The sequence below is a fragment of the Ceratotherium simum genome, chromosome 39 (genome assembly GCF_057802395.1).
Source record: "Ceratotherium simum simum isolate JZ-2026a chromosome 39, ASM5780239v1, whole genome shotgun sequence".
NCBI classification, from domain to species: domain Eukaryota; kingdom Metazoa; phylum Chordata; class Mammalia; order Perissodactyla; family Rhinocerotidae; genus Ceratotherium; species Ceratotherium simum.
In genome coordinates, this window is record NC_141938.1 from 5955888 (window position 1) to 5975603 (window position 19716).

General features: G+C 52.8%; 1 protein-coding gene across 7 annotated transcripts in view; it reads right to left on the reverse strand.

Moving 5' to 3' along the window:
• The window catches only part of DNM2 (dynamin 2), an 85977-nt gene extending 68797 nt beyond the window's left edge, over positions 1-17180 (reverse strand). For all 7 annotated transcript variants that reach the window (XM_087425465.1, XM_087425464.1, XM_087425461.1 and 4 more), the window contains exon 1: positions 16982-17180. In XM_087425465.1, coding sequence (XP_087281591.1) covers positions 16982-17142 — 161 coding nt within the window. In that variant the 5' untranslated portion in view covers positions 17143-17180. The remainder of the gene's footprint in view (positions 1-16981) is intronic.
• Positions 17181-19716: the final 2536 nt, after the last annotated feature.

A 19716-nucleotide genomic window follows, 5' to 3' on the forward strand; every position in this document is an offset into this window, starting at 1 on the left:
GGTCCAAAATTGCAAAACTCAATCAATACAATACACCACATTAACAGGGTAAATGACAAAACTACATGATTATCTCAATAGACACAGAAAAAGCATTTGACAAAATCCAACACCTTTTCATGATAAAAACACTCAACTAATTAGGAACAGAACGGAACTTTCTCACCCTGATAAAGGGCATCTACACAAAACCCTCAGTTAACATCATACTCAAAGGCGAAACACGGAAAGCTTTTCCTCTAAGATCAGAAACAGACAAGGATGTCCACTCTCACTTCTATTCAATATTGTACTGGAGGTTCTAGCCAGAGCAATTAGAGAGAAAAAGAAATAAAAGCATCCAAATGAAGAAGGAAAACTATTCACAGATGACACGATCATGTCTATAGAAAATGCTACAGAATCTCAAAAACAAAAAAATTAGAGATATTAAACGATTTCAGCAAGGGTGCAGGATGCAAGACCAATAAACAAAAATCAGATATATTATTACACACCAGCAGTGAACAACCTGAAAATGAAATTGAGGAAACAATTCCATTTACAATAGCATAAAAAGGAATAAAATACTTAGGAATAAATTTAACAAAACAAGTACAAAACTTTTATACTGGAAACTAAAAAACATGGTTGAAAGAAATTAAAGACCCAAATAAATGAAAAGACATCTTGTGTTCATAGACTGGAAGACCTAATACTAAGATGGCAATAATCCCCAAATTGATCTACAGATTGAATACAACCCCCATCAAAATCCCAACAGGACTTTTTACAATAATTGATAAGCTGATCCTAAAATTTATATGGAAATGCAAGGGACCCAGAATAGCCAAAACAAGCTCAAAAAAGAAGAACAAAGTTGAAGGACTTACACTTCCCAATTTCAAAACTTATTACAAAGCTACAGTAACAAAGATTGTGTGGTACTGGCATCAGGGTAAACATAAAGATCAATGAAACAGATTTAAGAGTCCAGAAACAAACTCTTGCATTCATGGCCCACCAATTTTCAACCCAGGTGCCAAGACCATTCTGTGAGGAAAGAATAGTCTTTTCAACGAATGGTGCTGGGCAACTGTACAGCTACATGCGAAAGAATGAAGTTGGATCCCTACCTCACACCACATATAAAAGTTAACGCAAAATGGATCACAGACCTAAATGTAAGAGCTAAAACTATAAAACATTTAAAAGAAAACTGAAGAGTAAATCTTCATGATCTTCATGGAGTGGGCAATGGTTTCTTGGATATGACACCAAAAACATAAATGACAAAAGAAAAAATAGATAGATGGGACGTCATCAAAATTCAAAACATTTCTGCTTCAAAGGACACCATCAAGAAAGTGAAAAGACAACCCACATAATGGGAGAAAATATCTGCAAATCATTTATCTCAGAAAGGACTGATCTTGATACTAGATGTAAAGAACTTTTACAAATCAACAAAAAAAAAGACAAATAATTCAATTAAAAATTAGACAAAGGATTTGAATAGACATTTCTTCAAAGAGATATGAATGGCCAATAAACACATGAAAAGCTCATCATTAGTCATTAGGGGAATGAAAAACAAAAAACCCACAATGAGCAAAATACCACCTCATTCTCATTAGGAGGCTAAATTCCAGAAGACAGATAATAACAAGTGTTGACAAGGATGTGGAGCAACTGGAACCCTCAGCCACTGCTAGTAAGAAGATAAAATGGTGCAGCCATTGTGGAAAACAGTCTGGCAGTTTCTTGAACAGTTAAACATAAGAATTACCATATGCCTCAGTAACTGCATTCTTAGGTATATACCCAAGGGAAATGAATACGTATGTCCACACAAAAACTTGTACACAAATGCTCATAGCAGTGCTATTCATAACAGCCAAAAAGTGGAAGCAACGCAAGTGTCCATCAACGGATGCCTGGATAAACAAAACGTGGTATATCCATCCATACAATGGAATATTAGTCAGCCATAAAAAGGAACGAAGTTCTGATAAATGCTATGATAAAGACGAACCTTGAACACATTATGCAAAGTGAAAGAAACCAGATGCAAAAAGCCACAGAGAGTGTGATTCCATGCATATGAATAGGCAAATTCACAGAGAGAAAGAAGATTAGTGGTTGCCAGGAGCTGGGGGTGGGGAGTGACTGCTTACTGTGCACAGAGTTTCTTTGGGGGACATGAAAATGTTGTGAAATTAGATAGTGGTGATGGTTGCACACCTCTGTGAATGTACTAAAAACCACTGAATAGTACACTTTAAAAGGATGAATTTTATGGTGTGTGAATTATATTTCAGTAAAGATGTTATCATAAAAAATTGTTCTAGAAAGCAGAGGTGCAACCCACGTACCAACTGGGAACAGGTCCATCACCCATCTTTAAGATAAAAACCACCACGGACCCACACGAACCCTCCCAGGAAGGCTAGCCTCTGAGAGGGCCAGCCCTCATCAGGCCCTCCCGAGCCTTGTCCCTCTGTGACCCTGATCTCAGCTGGGGCCTCCAGTTCTCTGTGGGGCGTCTGACAAGTGTGTGCCCCACCCCCGCCGCCCGGCACAACTCCAGGTGGCAAGCAGGGCCGCTGGGTCCCAGCTGTGCGGCAGTCCAGGCCGGAGCTCAGCACCGAGCAGGCTGGCTGCCTCTGCTGGGTGAGTCCTGCTTAGTGACTGAGACGCAGACAGGGGAGTTTACATGGAGAGGGAGATGGATTTCTCAAGCATCTAATACAGGCCAGGCACCGTGCAAGGGGCCAGGGCACAGCCAGGAGCAAGGCCCCACCATCAGGAACTCACCTTCTACTGGGTGGAGATGGACAATAAACCAAATAAACAAGCAGGACAATGACACGGAGTGACAAATGCTTCCAAAAAATAATTAATCAGGACAAGAGGATGGAGTAACAGGGTGGGGACATGTTAGCAGAGTGGCCAGGGAGGGCCTCCTGAGGAGGAGATATTTGAGCAGAAGCCTGATGGAGGTGATGAATGAGCCACAGGGCTATCTGAGGGGAACAGCTTTCCAGGCAGAGGAAACAGCATGTGCAAAGGCCCTGAGGTGGGACTGTGCCTGACATGTTTGAGGAACAGTGAGGAGCCTAGTGTGGCTGGAACAGAGCAAGTAAGGGAGGAGTCAAGGGAGATGAGAGAGACAAGTGATGGGGTGGGGAGAGGAGTAAGGAGATCACGCAGGGCTTTCTGGGTGGCAGTGGGGACTTTAGCTTTTACAGTGAGGGAGCTGGGAGCCATGGCGGATTCTGAGCAGAGGAGGGGCAGGTTCTTAACAGGCTCTGGCCACTGTAGAGAGAACATCCTGGGAGGGTGGGGGGGAGTAAGGCAGAAGGTGTGTGACCTAGGAGGTGGCGACCGCACAGATCCAGGTGAGCAGGGATGTTGGATGGAATAACAGGTATAAAAACTAACAGCAAAGCTCTCCACATACTGACACACACCGATCTTTTTTGTAGAAATCAACAAGCTGGCTCTAAAATTTATATATAAGGCAAAGGAACTCAACTAGACAAAACAATTTTGAAAAAGAACAAAGAAGACTCACCCGGCCTGATTTCAAGACTTACTAAGAAGCCACAGTAATAGAGAAATGTGGTTTTGGCCGAAGGACAGACGCACAGAATGGACCCACACAAACACAGCCAGCTGATTTCTGACACAGACAACTAGATGGAGAAAGAGGGGTCTTTTCAAGAAATAGTACTTGAACAACTGGACACTCATATGCAAAAAAAATTATAAACCTCAATCGTATAGTCATACAAAAATGAACTCAAAACGGGGGCCAGCCCGGTGGCGCAAGCGGTTAAATGCGTTCGCTGTGCTGTGCTCCGCTGCGGCGGCCCGGCGTTCGCCGGTTCGGATCCCGGGCGCGCACCGTCGCACCGCTTGTCAGGCCATGCTGTGGCGGCGTCCCATATAAAGTGGAGGAAGATGGGCACGGATGTTAGCTCAGGGCCAGTCTTCCTCAGCAAAAAAGACGAGGATTTGCATGGATGTTAGCACAGGGCTGATCTCCCCACAAAAAAAAAAAAAAAATGAACTCAAAACATATCATATTTATGAGCTAAACAGAAACCCGAACCTAAAAGTTTATATCAGCATTATTATAATCACCAAAAACTGGAAACAACCCCATGTCCTTCAGTGGGTGATGGTTCAACAGATAGTGGTCCAGAAACACTCCCCATCTACAAAAAGGATCGAACTATCAATGCCCACATTGATAGTCTGGCCTGGACGAGCCTGGACGGCTCGTCAATGCGTTACGCACAGTCAAACGAGCCAGACTCAAAGGTTGCCTGAGGTCATTTCTATGACATTCTGGAAAAGGCAAGACCATAGGTGGAGAACCGATCAGCAGGTGCCAGGTGCGGGGGCAGGGGCGACTACAAAAGGGCATGGGGGATTCCGGGCGTGACGGCAGTGTTCTACGTGCTGATTGTGGTGGTGGTTACACAACTCTGCATTCGTCCAAACTCGTAGAACTGTATGCTAAAAATGGGTGGTGTTTACTGTATGTAAATTATACCTCGAGGGAGAAAAAAAAGAATGAACAAGGTCTCTGTGCAAATATGCGAAGATTTCCAAGAAATACTGTTAAGTAACAATGTGGCTGCTCAGAACTGGGCAGAAAGCTGTGTACAGGGGACGGGAGGATAAAAACGCACATTTGTATTTCCCTTATTTGCATTGAGAACCTGGGAGGACACACAGGGGACCAGGGACGGTGGCGCTTTGGGAGTGCCGGCTGCAGGGGCAGACGGAGCATCTTTTCCGATGGTTTTGAACTTGGGGCCACGCTGAATGTACTACCTAGTCAAACAATTATATTAAGAGGACCCCTGGAGAAATGCAAATCAAAACTACAATGAGGTATCAGCTCACACCTGTCAGAATGGCTATAATCACCAAGACAAGAGACAACCAATGTTGGAGAGGCTGTGGAGAAATGGGAACCCTAATCCACTGCTGGTGGGAATGCAAACTGGTGCAGCCACTATGGAAAACAGTATGGAGATTCCTCAAAAAATTAAAAATAGAAATACCATACAACCCAGCTATGCCACTACTGGGTATTTATCCAAAGAACTTGAAATCAACAAGTCAAAGGGACTTATGCACCCCTATGTTCACTGCAGCATTATTCACAATAGCCAAGACGTGGAAGCAACCCAAGTGCTCATCAACAGATGAATGGATCAAGAAGAGGTGGTATATATACACAATGGAATACTACTCAGCCATAAAAAAGACAAAATTGTCCCATTCGCAACAACATGGATGGTCCTTGAGGGTATGTTGTTAAGCAAAATAAGCCAGACAGAGAAAGACAAACACCACATGATTTCACCCATATGTGGAAGATAAACAAACACATGAATAAAGAGAACAGATTAGTGGTTGCCAGAGGGGAAGGGGGTGGGGGGTGGGCATAAGGGGTAAAGGGGAGCATATGTATGGTGACAGATAAAACCTAGACTATTGGTGGTGAGCACGATGCAGTCTATACACAAACTGATATGTAATAATGTACATCTGAAATTTACACAGTGTTATAAACCATTATGACCTCAATAAAATAATTGGAAAAAAACAAAAGGAACCCTCGATGCTTCCAAAAGATATTGTATGAAAAGGAGAAAAAGTAACTTTGGCATGGGGAAAGCTGGCAGATGCCGCCTTAGCCAAGAGATCAAGGTCAACGCACCCGTGATAAGCCTTGTTGATATCGAGGACCCCTGAAAGGCTTCGAAGAGGACACCTCCTCTCTGTGGTCTCTCCCCAAACCCCAGAGCCCCAGTCTAATCATGAGAAAATAACCAAACATGAGATGAACCCAAACTCAGGGACATTCTGTAAAACACCAAGGTCATAAAAGCAAGGAACAACTGTGGCGCTGTCACCGATGGGCAGAGACTAAGGAGGTGACGACTACATGCAATGTGGGATCCCGGACAGGGCCCTGGGGCAGAAAAACTCAGGAAATCTGAATAAAGTCTGGCTTCCGTTAATGAGAACGACATTCCAAGGTGCGTTTCTTAGTTGTGAGAAACGGGCCACGCACGCTAAGGGGCTGACATTAGGGAAAGACGGGTGAACAGGCATGGGAGCTGTCTATACTATCCTTGCAACTTTTCTGTAAATTCAAAGCTTACTTATTTTCTATAAATAGAAAATTACTCCCAAAGAAAAAATTTATTAAAAACAAAACAAAGGCAGAAACCCCTCGAGACACTAACCAGCAGAGACTTGGCATGAGGCGGTCACATTGTGACTCCAGACTGTCAAAGACAGACTTATGGTGGCACTGAGGGGGGACCAGACATTCACATAGAAAGATGGAGACAGGAGGTGACAAGAGCCACACGCTGATGCAGGTGGCTCTCACGCAAAGGGCAACAAGAACCTCAGTCTCGCTCTGTGCACGTCCCACAGCTGTGAATTTCTCTTACAATGAGTAAACAGTCAAGTACTTCAAAAAAGAATGGAAAAATCAAGCTGGCACGTCCTTTTCACCGGCGTATTCCGGGTGGGACCTCCCCGCCGACCTGTGCCAGACGGAGCCACTGGGGCAGACGCCGCAGGAGCCGGGCTTCCGTCGGAAGGGCTTCCGCCAGACGAGGGGAACGCGGTGTTGCAAGACAAGAAGCCATGCCAACGCAAACCACAGGAAGGCTCCCTCCGCTGAGTCGCTGGCTCAGGGCCTCCAGTCACAGGCCCCGATCTCGATTTAGAGATCCCCGGCACCCCTTGGCTCCACCCAGCAGCAAACTCTGAAGGCACTGTCCTCAGCCACTGGCTCTCCTGCTACAGGGCCAGCTGGGCGCCTCCTGGGCGAGGAGGCTGTGACCCTCCAGACCGACCCTGCCCATCAGCACAGAAGACAGTCCCGCAGCCTGCGACAGACGAGGCTGTGTCCCCGACCTGCCAGGGGGGCATCCTCCGGGGCTGGCCTGGCCGTGCCAGGGCGTATCACCCGGCCGCCGGGCGTAACCCCAGCTGGGACAGTTCCTGCCTGCCCCACTCATCCGCCAGCCCCAAAAGGCTCTTATCACTGAGCAAAAGCGTCACGGGGCAGAGTCTCCAGGACGCCTCCTCCTAAGTCAGGGCGTGGGGGTGTCACCGGGGCCCTGGACAGCTCTGCTGGCCACTTGTCCAAGCCCAGGGGTCTGTGGTCCAAGTCAGTTCAAGTTCAGCCAAAGCAGGTCTCCCGTTAGAAACAGCGGTGGTTCTCTGCGCTGTAGCCAGGACTGGCATCCCCCGGGGAGTTTTAAGCTGGTCTGGGGAGGGTCTGGCACTGGGCACTGGTCTTTTATGACATGTCCCCGTGGCAGATCCTAACGGGCTGCCAGGGCTGAGAGGCAACGACCCCCAGCGGCTTCCATTCCTTGGATTTGGTCCCAGCAGGCACTTGGCCTCCATGGGAGGGGAAGGGGGGCTGCCTCGGGTCTCAGCCCCCGGCTGTGCGTGCTCCTGCGCCTGGGCCGCCTGGCACCCAGGCAGCGAGCAAGAGTCGGGGGGGGCACCCCACTGGTAGCTGTGCGGGGCCTCAGTCGCCACAGCCTGGGGAGGACCCCATCTTACAGCCAGGGGAGCCGGCCCAGGGAGACACCCAGGCCAGGCCAGCCTGGGGGTCTTAGTCCAACACTGTTATTACTCCATGTCAACGGGGCAAACCACAGCCCTCCCCGTAAAGAAGATGCACTTGCTTCTGTCCCCCCGGAGCACACCCTGCCCCTCGTCTGGTGGTGGTCCCGCATGCCCCGGGCAGACTGTGAGCCCCCCAAGGTGATCCGGGGCAGTCTTCCGGCCCCCCTTCTCAATGAACATCTGTGCAGTGAAATCAACCCAATTCTGGTTTCCAGCGACATTCATTCAATGTACACGCGTGCTCCTACTGCATGCCAGGACCGCAAGGAACACGCAGACCCATCTCTGCCCTTGAGGACCTGACGTTCTAGGGGAGGAGGGAGACAGAGAGCAAACAAACAACGCAAAATAACCTCAGGCGCTAATAAGAATGCTGAGGCACACACATCGAGGCAGGCGGTCTGGGAGTGTGGCGCCCTGTGGGAGCCAGGGCGAGGCAGGGACGGGCGCTCAGAGACGTGAGGTGAACGGGGACTCAAGAAGAGAGGGGCAGGTGGCCACACCTCTGGACAGAGAGGAGATGCAGAGCAAGGAAGAACAGGCCCCGGGTGGGAGAGAGCCTGGGGGGTGTCACGCATGGCCAAGAGGCGGCAGGGATGAGTGAGGGGAGGGGCAGTGGGGGCGGGGAGGGGATGGGGGCCACGGGAGGACTTGGGCTTTTACCCCAAGGGAGGTGGGAGCCATGGAGGGTGGCGGGCAGAGGAGGGACGTGCCCTGACTTGGGTGTTTACAGGCGCCCTGTGGATGCCGTGGGGGTGAGGGCATGAGCCAGGAGACCGGGGCAGAGGCGACTGCACTGGTACAGGCCATGGAAGAGGTGAGGAGGGTGAAGCATGGCGAGGACATGCTGATGTGGGGGCATCGGGGAGGACTCTCTGACCAGTTCCAAACCCGCTCATTCAACCTCAGTGAAATGGTTGCTTGGCAGCATCCTGGTCACCACGCCTGGGGAGGTGAGGGCCACATGCCCAGTGCTGGCCATTGACCTCCCCACGTCCTCCTCTCCCACATTCTACACAGGTGTCCCATGTCCATGTGCAAATCCTGGGACTAGATGACTGGAAACAGACTCAACACGTATCACCAAGAGGCTGGTAAAAAAACAAAGGTGCCTCTATACCGTGGAACATTACGCAGCCGTGAAAAAGAAAAGAAAGCGCCCTATGAATAACAGGGCATGAGCCATGAGCTGGGGCCCACAGCCAGGTGGGAAGAGCACAAAGGTATGAGTTCAGAAGTCACCTGTCTGCTTCTAGCCAGCTCCTGCCCATGCTTTTCACCTCAGCAGGAAGACCTGCCACCTTCTCCAAGAAGCATTCCCTGACCTCCATTCCCACCCCAAGGCTCCTGTCAAGGCCTCCATCTTCCTCATGCCTCCACCCACTTCTCACTGGAACGCTCATGGCGACACCCCCATTTGAACCCAGCCTCTGCCACTTGCTATGACGGCGCCATTCTCCACCAGGAACAAACACCTGTTGAATGAACAAGTGGGTAAGTACAGGGACTCAGAGGGCCCCACCTGCCTGCCTCGCCCCCGCCCCTCAGCTGCCTCATCTGTAAAATGGGGCCAACCCGTGATGGCAGACAGACAGGACTCAGTGCCTGGCACACAGCGAGTGCAGCAAAGACATGGAAAGTCCATTCAGCACGGGAGGAAGACCAGAGCCATCCCCGATGGATGGAGGCAAGTTGAGTGGCTGAGGCGCCCCGATGGGGACTGCAAGGACCCCATAAGGGTTTGGATTATTCCTTGACATCTCGCCTGTTCCAGAAACTTCTGAGGCCACTCTGGGGTACAAACACAGTGCAGGAGGGGTGAAAACAAGACCCTGTGAAGCTAGGCCAAGGGGAAAAGGAAGGCTGGACAATCCAACGAAGCCAGGGTGAGGGTGCTCTCCGGGTACAGGCAGCAGGCCCTGGGGAGGCCTCCCGTGAAGGCCGAGGCTCTGGGGTCAAGTCTGGCCACTTGAAACCCAGCATCCTTGGTCAAGCCTCTGTGCCTCAGTTTCCTCATCGATAAACAGGGATCAAGCCCTGGCCTCAAAGTGGGTGAGGCACCTGTGCCGGGGCCCCAGCAAGGATCACGGCACATGGAGGGTGCCGTCGTCTCTCATCGGGACGGCCACAGCGACCCTCGCTGGCCCCCTGCCTCCATCCCTCACCCCTCGGGGACAGTCTGGAAGCTCCAAGCAGCAGTTACAAACATGCCAACATGGGAAGACCTCTCGGGTATGTCCAATGGTTGGAAAAGAACGAAATAAACTGGGTGGAAAGTTCTGGAAAGAAGACACATTGCAAAAGAACCAACCTCTAACAGTGCTGCACACTTTCTAGAGGTCCCAGCACGGACGTATGTACATACGCAGCACGGACGTATGTACATACGCACAGCAGAGGGTTCTGGCAGGACACAGCCCCCACGTGGAGGGGGAGGAAGGGACGGGGTGGGCGGTGTGTTCTTCCTCACGGGTCACGGTTTCCTTTGTACAAGAACCCTGTCAAGCCAGCCCTGATGGCCTAGTGGTTAACGTTCGGCGCTCATTGCATCAGCGACCCAGGTTCGGTTCCCGGTCACAGAACCACACCACTCGTCTGTCAGTAGCCATGCTGTGGTGATGGCTCACACAAAAGAACTAGAACAACCTACAGCTAACATATACATGCATGCACTGGGGCTTTGGGTAGCCAAAAAAAAAAAAAAAGAATCCTGTCTTCAGTGTCCAACTTGTGTAATTAAAATTTAGGAAAAGTGGCATCTGACAGGCAGTTTCCTGACCCTCACGTGCCCACCAGCTCCTGCCTCTGTCTCAGTGCCCCTTCCATGTCCGCAGCGGGCACCCCGCACGCTGGGTGTGTGGGGCCCTCTATTTCTGCCCTTCCCTCTGTCTGGGACGCTCTTCCCTGGAGTCTCTGAGGGGCTGGTTCCATCGTGGGCGCCCGCCCCGACCGCCCCATCTGAAGCAGCGCCCCGCCACTCTCTCACTGCCCCCCCATTTTCACTGCACTTCTCCATCTTCAGAATGTCCTCGCTCATCTAACTGCTCCCCTGATCTCTGTCCATCCCGGCCCCTGCTGGTCCCCAGCACCCAGCACAGAGTAGATGCCACTTAAGGCATGCCGGCCAGACACACAGCTGACAACCTCAAATGACCCCGAAAGCCAGAAGTCGCTCCATCTGTGACCGGAGCCCCAGTGCCACAGCATCCACTATTCACCCCACTCTCGAAGCCACGGCCACACCTTCCCATGCCCACTGTCCCCGGACGGCTGGCTCTGGAGGAGACTTAAGCCAGACGCCCCTCTCTGGCCTCAGTTTCCCCATATAAAGCAGGGATGCTAAGAGCAGTACCTGCCCCCGAGGGCTGCTGGGAGCGCACGGTCAGCTTTTAGATGTAAGTCCCCCGGGTGCAGCACAGGGCCATTTTCCACAAACACCAGCTCTTACTGCGTCACAAACATCAGGTGAAACCGAAAGGGCCACCCAGCTCCCTACTCACGCTGAGGGTGGCTCCAAGGGAGAAACCCCACCCCCAGCGGGGACCTGGCCGCCAACACTAACAGGAGCCCCGGACACAGGCGTCTTTTCTCTCCGGTGCCAGCCTGCTTCACAGACAGGGCAACTTTCTTCTTTTATTCGGATTATACCTAATGCCCTATAAATATCTCATTATTGGCTTGATTTTTCCAAAGCTTTAACACAATAAGGGCTTAATTGTAGCATGCGGTTGGCAACCCCTGTAAATTAAGGGTTAGCTGCTGTTCCCATCTTTTCCTGCAGTTGACAGGCCTGTAATTTCGGCATTTTCATTCAAATTGGGCAAAAGCTTGGCAGCTGTGGCTCTGAGCCAAATGCAAACACCCAGAGAAGACACAGGGCTCCAGGTGGCAACCGGTCCCTTCCGCCCGCGCTGCCTTTGAAAACTCTAAATCTAGAACCATCCACGAGGCCGTCCTCTGCCCTCACCCAGGAATGCCCGTGCTTATTACCAGGGGATTTCAATCTGCGTACCTTGCCAGGGCCATTATCCCCGGACCAATAACTCTGAAAAAAGCACTTGAGCAGCCCAGAGCTGAGCTCTGGAGAAACATCTTCCTGGTAGTAAACATAACCCCCAAACCAGCAAAAACAAACCAAAATCACGTGGCGAGACGAGCCACCTGTGGGGTTCGGGGGGCGCACATCTTGCCGGGCTTTTTACTATGAAAATACTGTTCTGAGTGCGATGGGATCACACGTCCGTCGGGTTTGGGCCCTAACAGTCTTCCACGGCTGTCTGGCTCATTAAACCCTCTTCTAGATCACTCGGAGCAGCTCCTTCACAGCCGGCTGTCTGGACACGTCTGCCTCACCAATTCGCCGCTGTTGGGCATTTTGGCTCCCAATTTCCCACCGCCGCACTCAACGTGGGCCTAAATAACTCCCGCGGCCAAATATTTGTTCATGGCCACCATCCCCACTTAGAAACCAACCAGGAACAGGCCCCCGCTGGGTTTTCAGGACCTGGGTCGCCAGCTGGTTCCGGCTGTGTCCCCGAAGCTGGAGCAAGGACAATCCTGCGCTGACAGGCGCCCAGTGAGTGTTTGTGCTAAAAGGAAGTGTTACTTACATTAACAAAGCAATCATAGATTCCTTTTCTTCAAGGAAAAAGTCCCGACCCAGGGCTATCACAAAATGCACGTCTATTGTTTCATGGGGGTTAGCCCATGGATCCTCAGCTTGCTCCCAGGAGGGAGGAACCATCATGATCCCATTTTCCAGATGAGGAAACTGAGGCCCAGAGAAGTACTCAGACCACACGGGCAAAGGCACTTTAGTTTTGCCCGAAAAGGACAATAAAAACAGCAGCTGTCATTTCCAAGTGGATTTAAACACCTAAGATCCGTGAAGGGACAGACCAGACAAAAGGGCAGAGCATGTGCCCCTCAGCGTGGCAGGGACACGAGCCAAGGGTCATCGGGTGCCCGCTGAGTGTCAGGCGGTGGCCCCCTGGCACAACCACATCTGCCTGGAAGGACACATGACCATCACCAAATGGAAATACAGCTAGACACGGCAGAGGCCCGTGGGCAGCCACTTCTTGTTAAACGAAAAATGGCACCAGGCCCCTCCATGCACTCGTGGGATCTGCTCACGGAGAAAATCGAGGTAAAGCTGAAAATCAAAGGTGAGAGCCCTCAGCTTGCCCAGGACCAGGTCCAGGATGGTAACAGCAACCCCTGGCAGCTTTCCCTCTGCTCAGAGCCCTCGCTGGCCCCCAAGGCTCTTCATGGCCTGCACCCCGCTCTACCCCAATACCTCCCTAACCTCATCTCCCCCAACTCTCCCGCTATACTGGCCACCACGCACACTCCTACCTCAGGGCCTTTGCACTGGCTGTTCCCACAGCCTGGGATGCTCTTCTGGCAGATCTCCACTGGTGGTTCCTCCCTCACCTTAAGTCACCTTCCCAGGAGGCCTTCCCTGACCCCTCCCATTTAAAACTGTGCCCCACTACACCCTCTCCATAATCCTGCTCTTTTTCCCCATGATAGACACCCACTTCTTCCTTCTTCCTTATCTGCCCCCTGCTGGAAGGCCAGCTCCCCAGGGCAGGGGTTTTGGTATCTTGCTCAGGAATGTGTCTGCAGCCCTAGGACAGGGCCAGGCAGACTGAACGGGCTCAGAAAACACTTTTCAATGAACGAATGAAAAACACAGCATTTTAAGCACTTTTTCTGTGCTACTCTTCCAAGTGCCCTAAATGATCTCATTTAATCCCCATCCATCCTCAATAACAGGCACCGGGTGACTTGATCTGCCCTAAGAGGTGCGACACCCAACCTGGTCACCTGAATGTAACTCACAGGAATGGGGCCTATGAGTAGATACTGTTAACAGCCCCACTTCCTAGCTGGGGAAACTGAGGCTCAGAGAGGAAAGGCTCACAGGATCAAGCCTGGGCCTGGGGCACTCCGAGCTGGAGGCCTCAACTTCAGCCTCCTCCTGTTCTTCTCCCAGGGAAAAATTTCCCAAGCCCCTCCCTCATGCCAGCTCCTGAGGCTAAACGACAAGGCTCCCCAGGGAGCCACATCCTCCTCTCTCCTTAGGGCGACAGGTTTATCTGCTGGTATAGGGGGCATGACCCAGGGGTCTTAAACTCAAAGGTTTCCAGGGCTAGGAGGCTCCAGGCAAATGTGAAATGGGCCTGGGTGAGCATTAGGGAGTGGTGGGGACTGTGGCAGCTCAAGTGGCCTACCCTAGTCTGATGGGGCAGCCAGCAGCTGCTCCTTCTGAGATCCAGGCAGTTGGTGCCAAGCAAGACGCCAGCCCAAGGAGGCCAGAATACAATAATTTTAACAACAGCAGCCATGGGTACAGGGTCCACGCCCCAGGAGGGTCTAGTTATCACCCCATTCTACAGAAAAGGAACCTGAGTCCACTTGGCAAAAGTCACAAAGCCAAACATGGAGCCGGTCCTTGGGCCCAGAGCCTGTGCGACACCACTAAACTCTAAAGATCTTTGGGTCTCTGCTAACACCGCAAAAATCCAGATTTTGATGCAAAATCTAATTTTTCAATGTTGGCAGCTAATTTTTTTTTTAAACACCATGCAGGTAAAACCAAAGACCCAGCAAGCAGGCCTGGGCTCCCGGGGCCACCGATCTGCAACCCGTGGTACAGGGCTGAGTGAAGAGGGCCATTCCCACTCGGACAACATTCTTAGAAAATCCACAAGGAGGGGGCAATGAACTGGAGCAGCCCGTGCTGGTCCCCAGGCACAGGCCCTTGACACGCACTCTCGTCTGCTCCCCGAAACCAGCAGGAGGTCCACAGCACAGGTCCACGATGCACGGCGTGGCCAAAGTCATAAAAAGAAGTAAGGAGGGGGATTCCACATGAGGCCCGCCTGCCGTCCCCTGTGGCAGGGCTTTGAGGCTGAGAGGCCTCATCCACATTCCAGAACTAAGAAGAAGTTAGCTCTGTGCACCCCATCCCCGAAGAGAGCCCTTTTCACAACTCTGGTTTTCTGGCCCTGAATTAATGTTCTGAACGACCGATGTCGCTTTGCAGGCTTCTGGAAGGAGGCTGCCACAGGAGGCAGCTCAGCAGTGGCCGGCAGTCGCCAGATGCCAGAGTGAGAGAAAGAGAAAGGCCAGGGGCAGAGGGACCGAGGAGAGGTGGGGAGGGAAGGGAAACCCCGGGCCCCCAACCCCAGAGCCGCCAATTCCTCACTGAACAGCCCCGAGACAGCGTGCTCAGCTCTCTGAGCCTCAGTTTCCTGCTCTGTAAAACAGAAATCACAGCAGCGCCAGCCTCATAAGGCTTAAACCAAGTCCAGTGTGTCACCTGAGAGCACTTAATTCTAATTAGCTTTTGTTGTCGACATGAGAGGAAGCAGCCTGGTGAACACCGGCCCCATCCATGTAGACCTACTGTGCGCTAAGGAAGACCTTTCACACACCATGTCACTGCATCCTTGCAAGAGTCTTGTTGAGGGATCGTCACCCCATTTTTAGGAGGGGAAACTGAGGCTCAGAGAGACCAAATAACCTGTGCAAGGTCAAAGGCAAATGAAATGGACAGCTTTGCGGACGCCCTCTGGAAGCCTGGGCAGGCAGGAAGATGGCCACGTACGCAGGGGCCCACAGCCCGGCCCGAGGATCGGCCCAGCCCCAGCTGACCCCAAGTCCACACCTTTCCGCCACAGTGGACAGAAGGCAGCTCGCCAGAGGTAAAGCAGCAGAGGAGGAGATTCGTGCCGCTGGGAGCAAAACCCCAGGCCTCTGGGAGGCAGAGGCGGGCTGCGTGCCCAGCTGGGCTCCACTGAGCGCCAGCCCGGTGGCCTTGGGCAAACGGCGAGTCCTTTCTGAGCCTCCCCGCTCATCTCTAAGGCGGGGATGACAGAAGCTCCACCCCACTCGCTGATGGTGGGAATCAAGATACCAAACCAAGAAAGAACTCAGCACTGGGCCTGCTGGATGAACGTGACCCCATAACACTGACAACAACAGTAATAATAACGATGAGACTGATGACTATGATGGTATCATGTGGCAGCCACGGTCACAAATGGAGTCCTTCCCAGAATGGAGAAGTGGCCGCCCATCTGGGAGGCAGAAGGGCAAGAGATGGGGGAAGGGAGAGGGGCGAACTAACCACCCTCGGTGGCCTCAGTGCCTGTTCTCATTCATTAGCTTCCTGAATCCTGGAAAACAGCCCAGAGAGTGGAATTTGCCCACTGGACAGATGCGCAAACTGAGGCTTCTCAGGGCTGCCCAGGGAAGGCTGTATCCCAGCTCTTGCCACTGAGGCCTGAGCAGGCAAGAAGTTCCTTCCTAGGCTCCAAGGAGGGCCTCCCAATTTGCAAGCTTTAGCCTGGAGGCTGGCCCCTGTGTTCTGGGGACCTGGAGCACCCTGACAGGGGCCAGGCAAGAATCCTGGAGAAAGTTCCACTGGGGTCCTACTTCCAACTGAGAAGGAAGGAGTTCAACATTCATCCTTCAGCTCCCTTCTCCTCTGCATGCTCCCACCACCCCCTGCCAGAGCTTGGGCCAGACAGTCGGGGGCTGCCAGGGCACCGACGGGCAGACCAGAAAAAGGACAGACACCAGGACAGACACACAAAAGGATCCACTTGGAAGAGAGGAGACAGCGTTTGCCAGGGGCCAAGCTGAAAAGTGAGGCCAAGTGAGCCAGAGAACAGGGCCCCTTAGGGTCCAGCCAGGCAGTCAGACGGCAGAGGCCAGCTGGGGTGACCCTACAGATGGATGGTTAAGCGTTAAAGTCTGTGAGGGGCACGGATGGGCAGGCAGACTGCACAGGTCACCCTGGACAGCTAGCCAGACAGCAGGGGGCTGCCCTGCGGGACTGGCCAGATGGACAGCCAAATGGTGGTGGCAGGGAGGCCTATCCAGGACGCAGTGAGGGCCAACCAGACGGCGAGGGCTGCTCCAGATAAATGAACAGCCAGCCAGACGGCAGGGGTCGGCCCGATAGGTATCTAGCTGGCAGGTTGCGGATAGAGAGAGACGCAAAGGCGGCAGACCTACCCCGGACCCAGCGGCAACCAGATAGTAGATTTCACCCACTCAAGCTGGGGACCGGGGAGCCGGCGGGGGTCCACCGCGCCTCGGGGCCCACGCCCCCAGCCCGCGACACGGCCCCCGGCCCCCGCAGGGAGTCCTCCGCCCGGGGCGCCCGCAGGCCCGCCTCCCTGTCCCCGTCCCGCCGCGGGCACGCAAGCGCCGCAGTTACGCCGGCGGCGCACGGCGCGCCATTCCCGGTCCGCCCTCCGCGCCCAGGCCGCCGCCCGCCGCCGCCGCGCTCGCTCACCGGCCCACGAAGTTCTCGAGCACCGAGCTCTTGCCGGCGCTCTGGCCGCCCACCACGGCGATCTGCGGCAGGTCCAGGTGGCAGCTCTGGCCGATGGAGCTGAAGGCGTCCTGCAGCTTGTTGACCAGCGGGATCAGCTCCTCCATCCCCCGGTTGCCCATGGCGCCGGCGGCCCCCGGCCCGAGCGCCCCGCGCTCCCCGCCCGCCCCCGGCCCTCAACGACGCGGCCCCGCGGAGTCCGCGGCCGTTGCTCCCCGCACGCCCGGGCCTCGGCGCAACGCCCGCTCCCGGCTCGGCCTCACGGTCGCCGCCTCATCCGGTTCTCAGGCGACACCCGACCCGAGCGACCTCCCGCCCGGGCCCCGGGGCTGCGCCCAAAGCTCTTGCGCCGGCTCCGATTGGCCGGCCGGGCTGCCACTCGTGCACACGAACCAATGAAAGCGAGGCACGGGCTTACGGGCGGGGAGTCTCCCCGGGGGACCTTCTCGCGGGCTGATTGGACGGAAGAGCTGTCGCTGTTGTGCAAGAGCCAATAGCGGCGGGAAGCGAGTTGTCAAGGCCAGGGGGCGGTGTTTCGGGAAAAGGCATATTGGCCCCGCCTATTAGGGAGGGATTCCCGATGGCAGGAAAATCCGCCAGTCTTATTGGCAGGAAGACCCGCCAGTCAACGAAGCTGGCCAATGATATTAGGGATCGATCCCTAGACACTGGTTTGTCACTTGACGCTATCTAGTTCCCTAAAAATTTCCCATTGGTTTATATAACTATCACTCCGTTCCATCAGCCAACAAAACGAAGGAGGGCGGGCTTTAACCTCTGAACCCTGAATCTGATTGATCATTGCATTTGTCAATCAAAGAATCTCCCTTTTTGACTTGGGATTGTTGTATGTCTATTGGAGAGGCTTCTGGAGTACAGGGTAAAGCCCACCTTACTCGCCGAAGGACGCCACCTCGTGGTGGGACCCGGTGGTGATCTTCATGTGTGAGTTTCCGGGCTCGAGAGAAAACTACAAGTCCCAGAATGCATCTCGGCCCCGGGCTCGCAAACCAGCTCTCCGCGCGGGGTCCCAACGCGCTTTGAAGGTGAGAATCAGGCGATGTGAGTCGTTCTTAGGAAGAGGCGGTCTAGCACTGCATCGCTGGCCCCCACTTTCATTCCTATCAAGTCACGCCTCTAAGCCTTTGCAAATGCTGTGCTCTCTCCTAGGAATACTTTCCGCTCACGCCCCGTCTTGCTGTGGCTAACGCTCCAACGTTGTTCTCCTGCCTCTTCAACTTGAGCGCATCTTGGATCTTTTGGAGTGCCCGGTGAAACTCAACGATCCTCTCCCCAGGAAAAGACACCTTATTTTGCAGGCAACAGTTGGGGGTTGTGGGAACCGAAACCCTTAACCTCTTAGAAAAGAGGCCGGGGATATGTGGAAGGATTTTAAGAAAAGTGATTTGATCCCTTGGGGCAGAGATGGGCCTGCTCCCTGACCCATAACCCCAGGTCTCAGAGAAATGGGCAACAAGACGACCAACAAGTTTTGGCAATGCGGCCTTGACCACAATCACAGAAACCTGGAAACACCCTAACTGCCCATCCACGGAGCTTGTAAATACTATGCAACAGCTGTAAAAAAGATTGAGTTAGTCTTCATGTACTGATGTGTAAATAATATGAGATATAACAAAAGAAAGAAAAAAAATAGCAAGGGACAGAACTGCGTGTAAAGGACGCTGACATTCATGAAAAAAATATATATACACATGGAAAATTTTTTTGGTTTTTTGTGTGTAATATCAGCTCTGAGCTAACGTCCGATGCCAATCCTCCTCTTTTTGCTGAGGAAGACCGGCCCTGGGCTGACATCCGTGCCCATCTTCCTCCACTTTATATGGGATACCGCCACAGCATGGCCTGACAAGTGGTGCGTTGGCACATGCCCGGGATCTGAACCTGTGAAACCCGGGCCGCCGAAGCAGAGCGCCTGCACTTAAATTAACCGCTGCGCCACCGGGCAGGCCCCACATGGAAAATTTCTGGAAGAATACCCAAACTGATCAAAGCAGTTGCATTTTTATGCTATTTGAATTGTGGATCCTACATCCTATTACTTTTCAATTAAAAAAACCTTATCTTCTAAGAGTACCCCGTCTGTAATTGGCCATATCTGGGTTAGATCCTGGGCCTGTTGTGCTGGGTGATAATGACCTCATTCCTCTGAACCTCAGTTTCCTCATCTGTAAAATGGGGAATGTAGCTACCTATGCATCAGAAGGTTTCAAGAATTAAATGCACGTGACAGCTGTTTAGAACAGTGCATCACACCCATTGTCGTCATGACTGTGTGTACTGACAGCGAGATCAGGCCACATGTCCCAAGAGTCAAGGCTAAGAGCATGAACTCCGGAGCCAGGCCTCTACTCCTTCCATGGTGACCTTGGGCAAGCTACTTCCCCTCTCTGGGCCTGCTTCCTCGCCTCTAAAAAGGAGGAGGACACGAATGTCCACCCCAGCGTGGCTGGGGCCTAAGCCACAGGGTCAACCATGTGGCTCCCACTCTGGGGTACTTCCTACATGCTGGGCTGTGCCAGGTGGTTCCCGGACACCAGCTGCTGCTATGGTTACTGGTAATTTATCAATGGTGCGGGGGAGGGACATCGGCCTCAGTGACACTCAGACCAGGAAGGAGACCAAGACAGGCCACCTCCCCAAGAAGGCACAGACACTAAGTTATAATAAAAAAC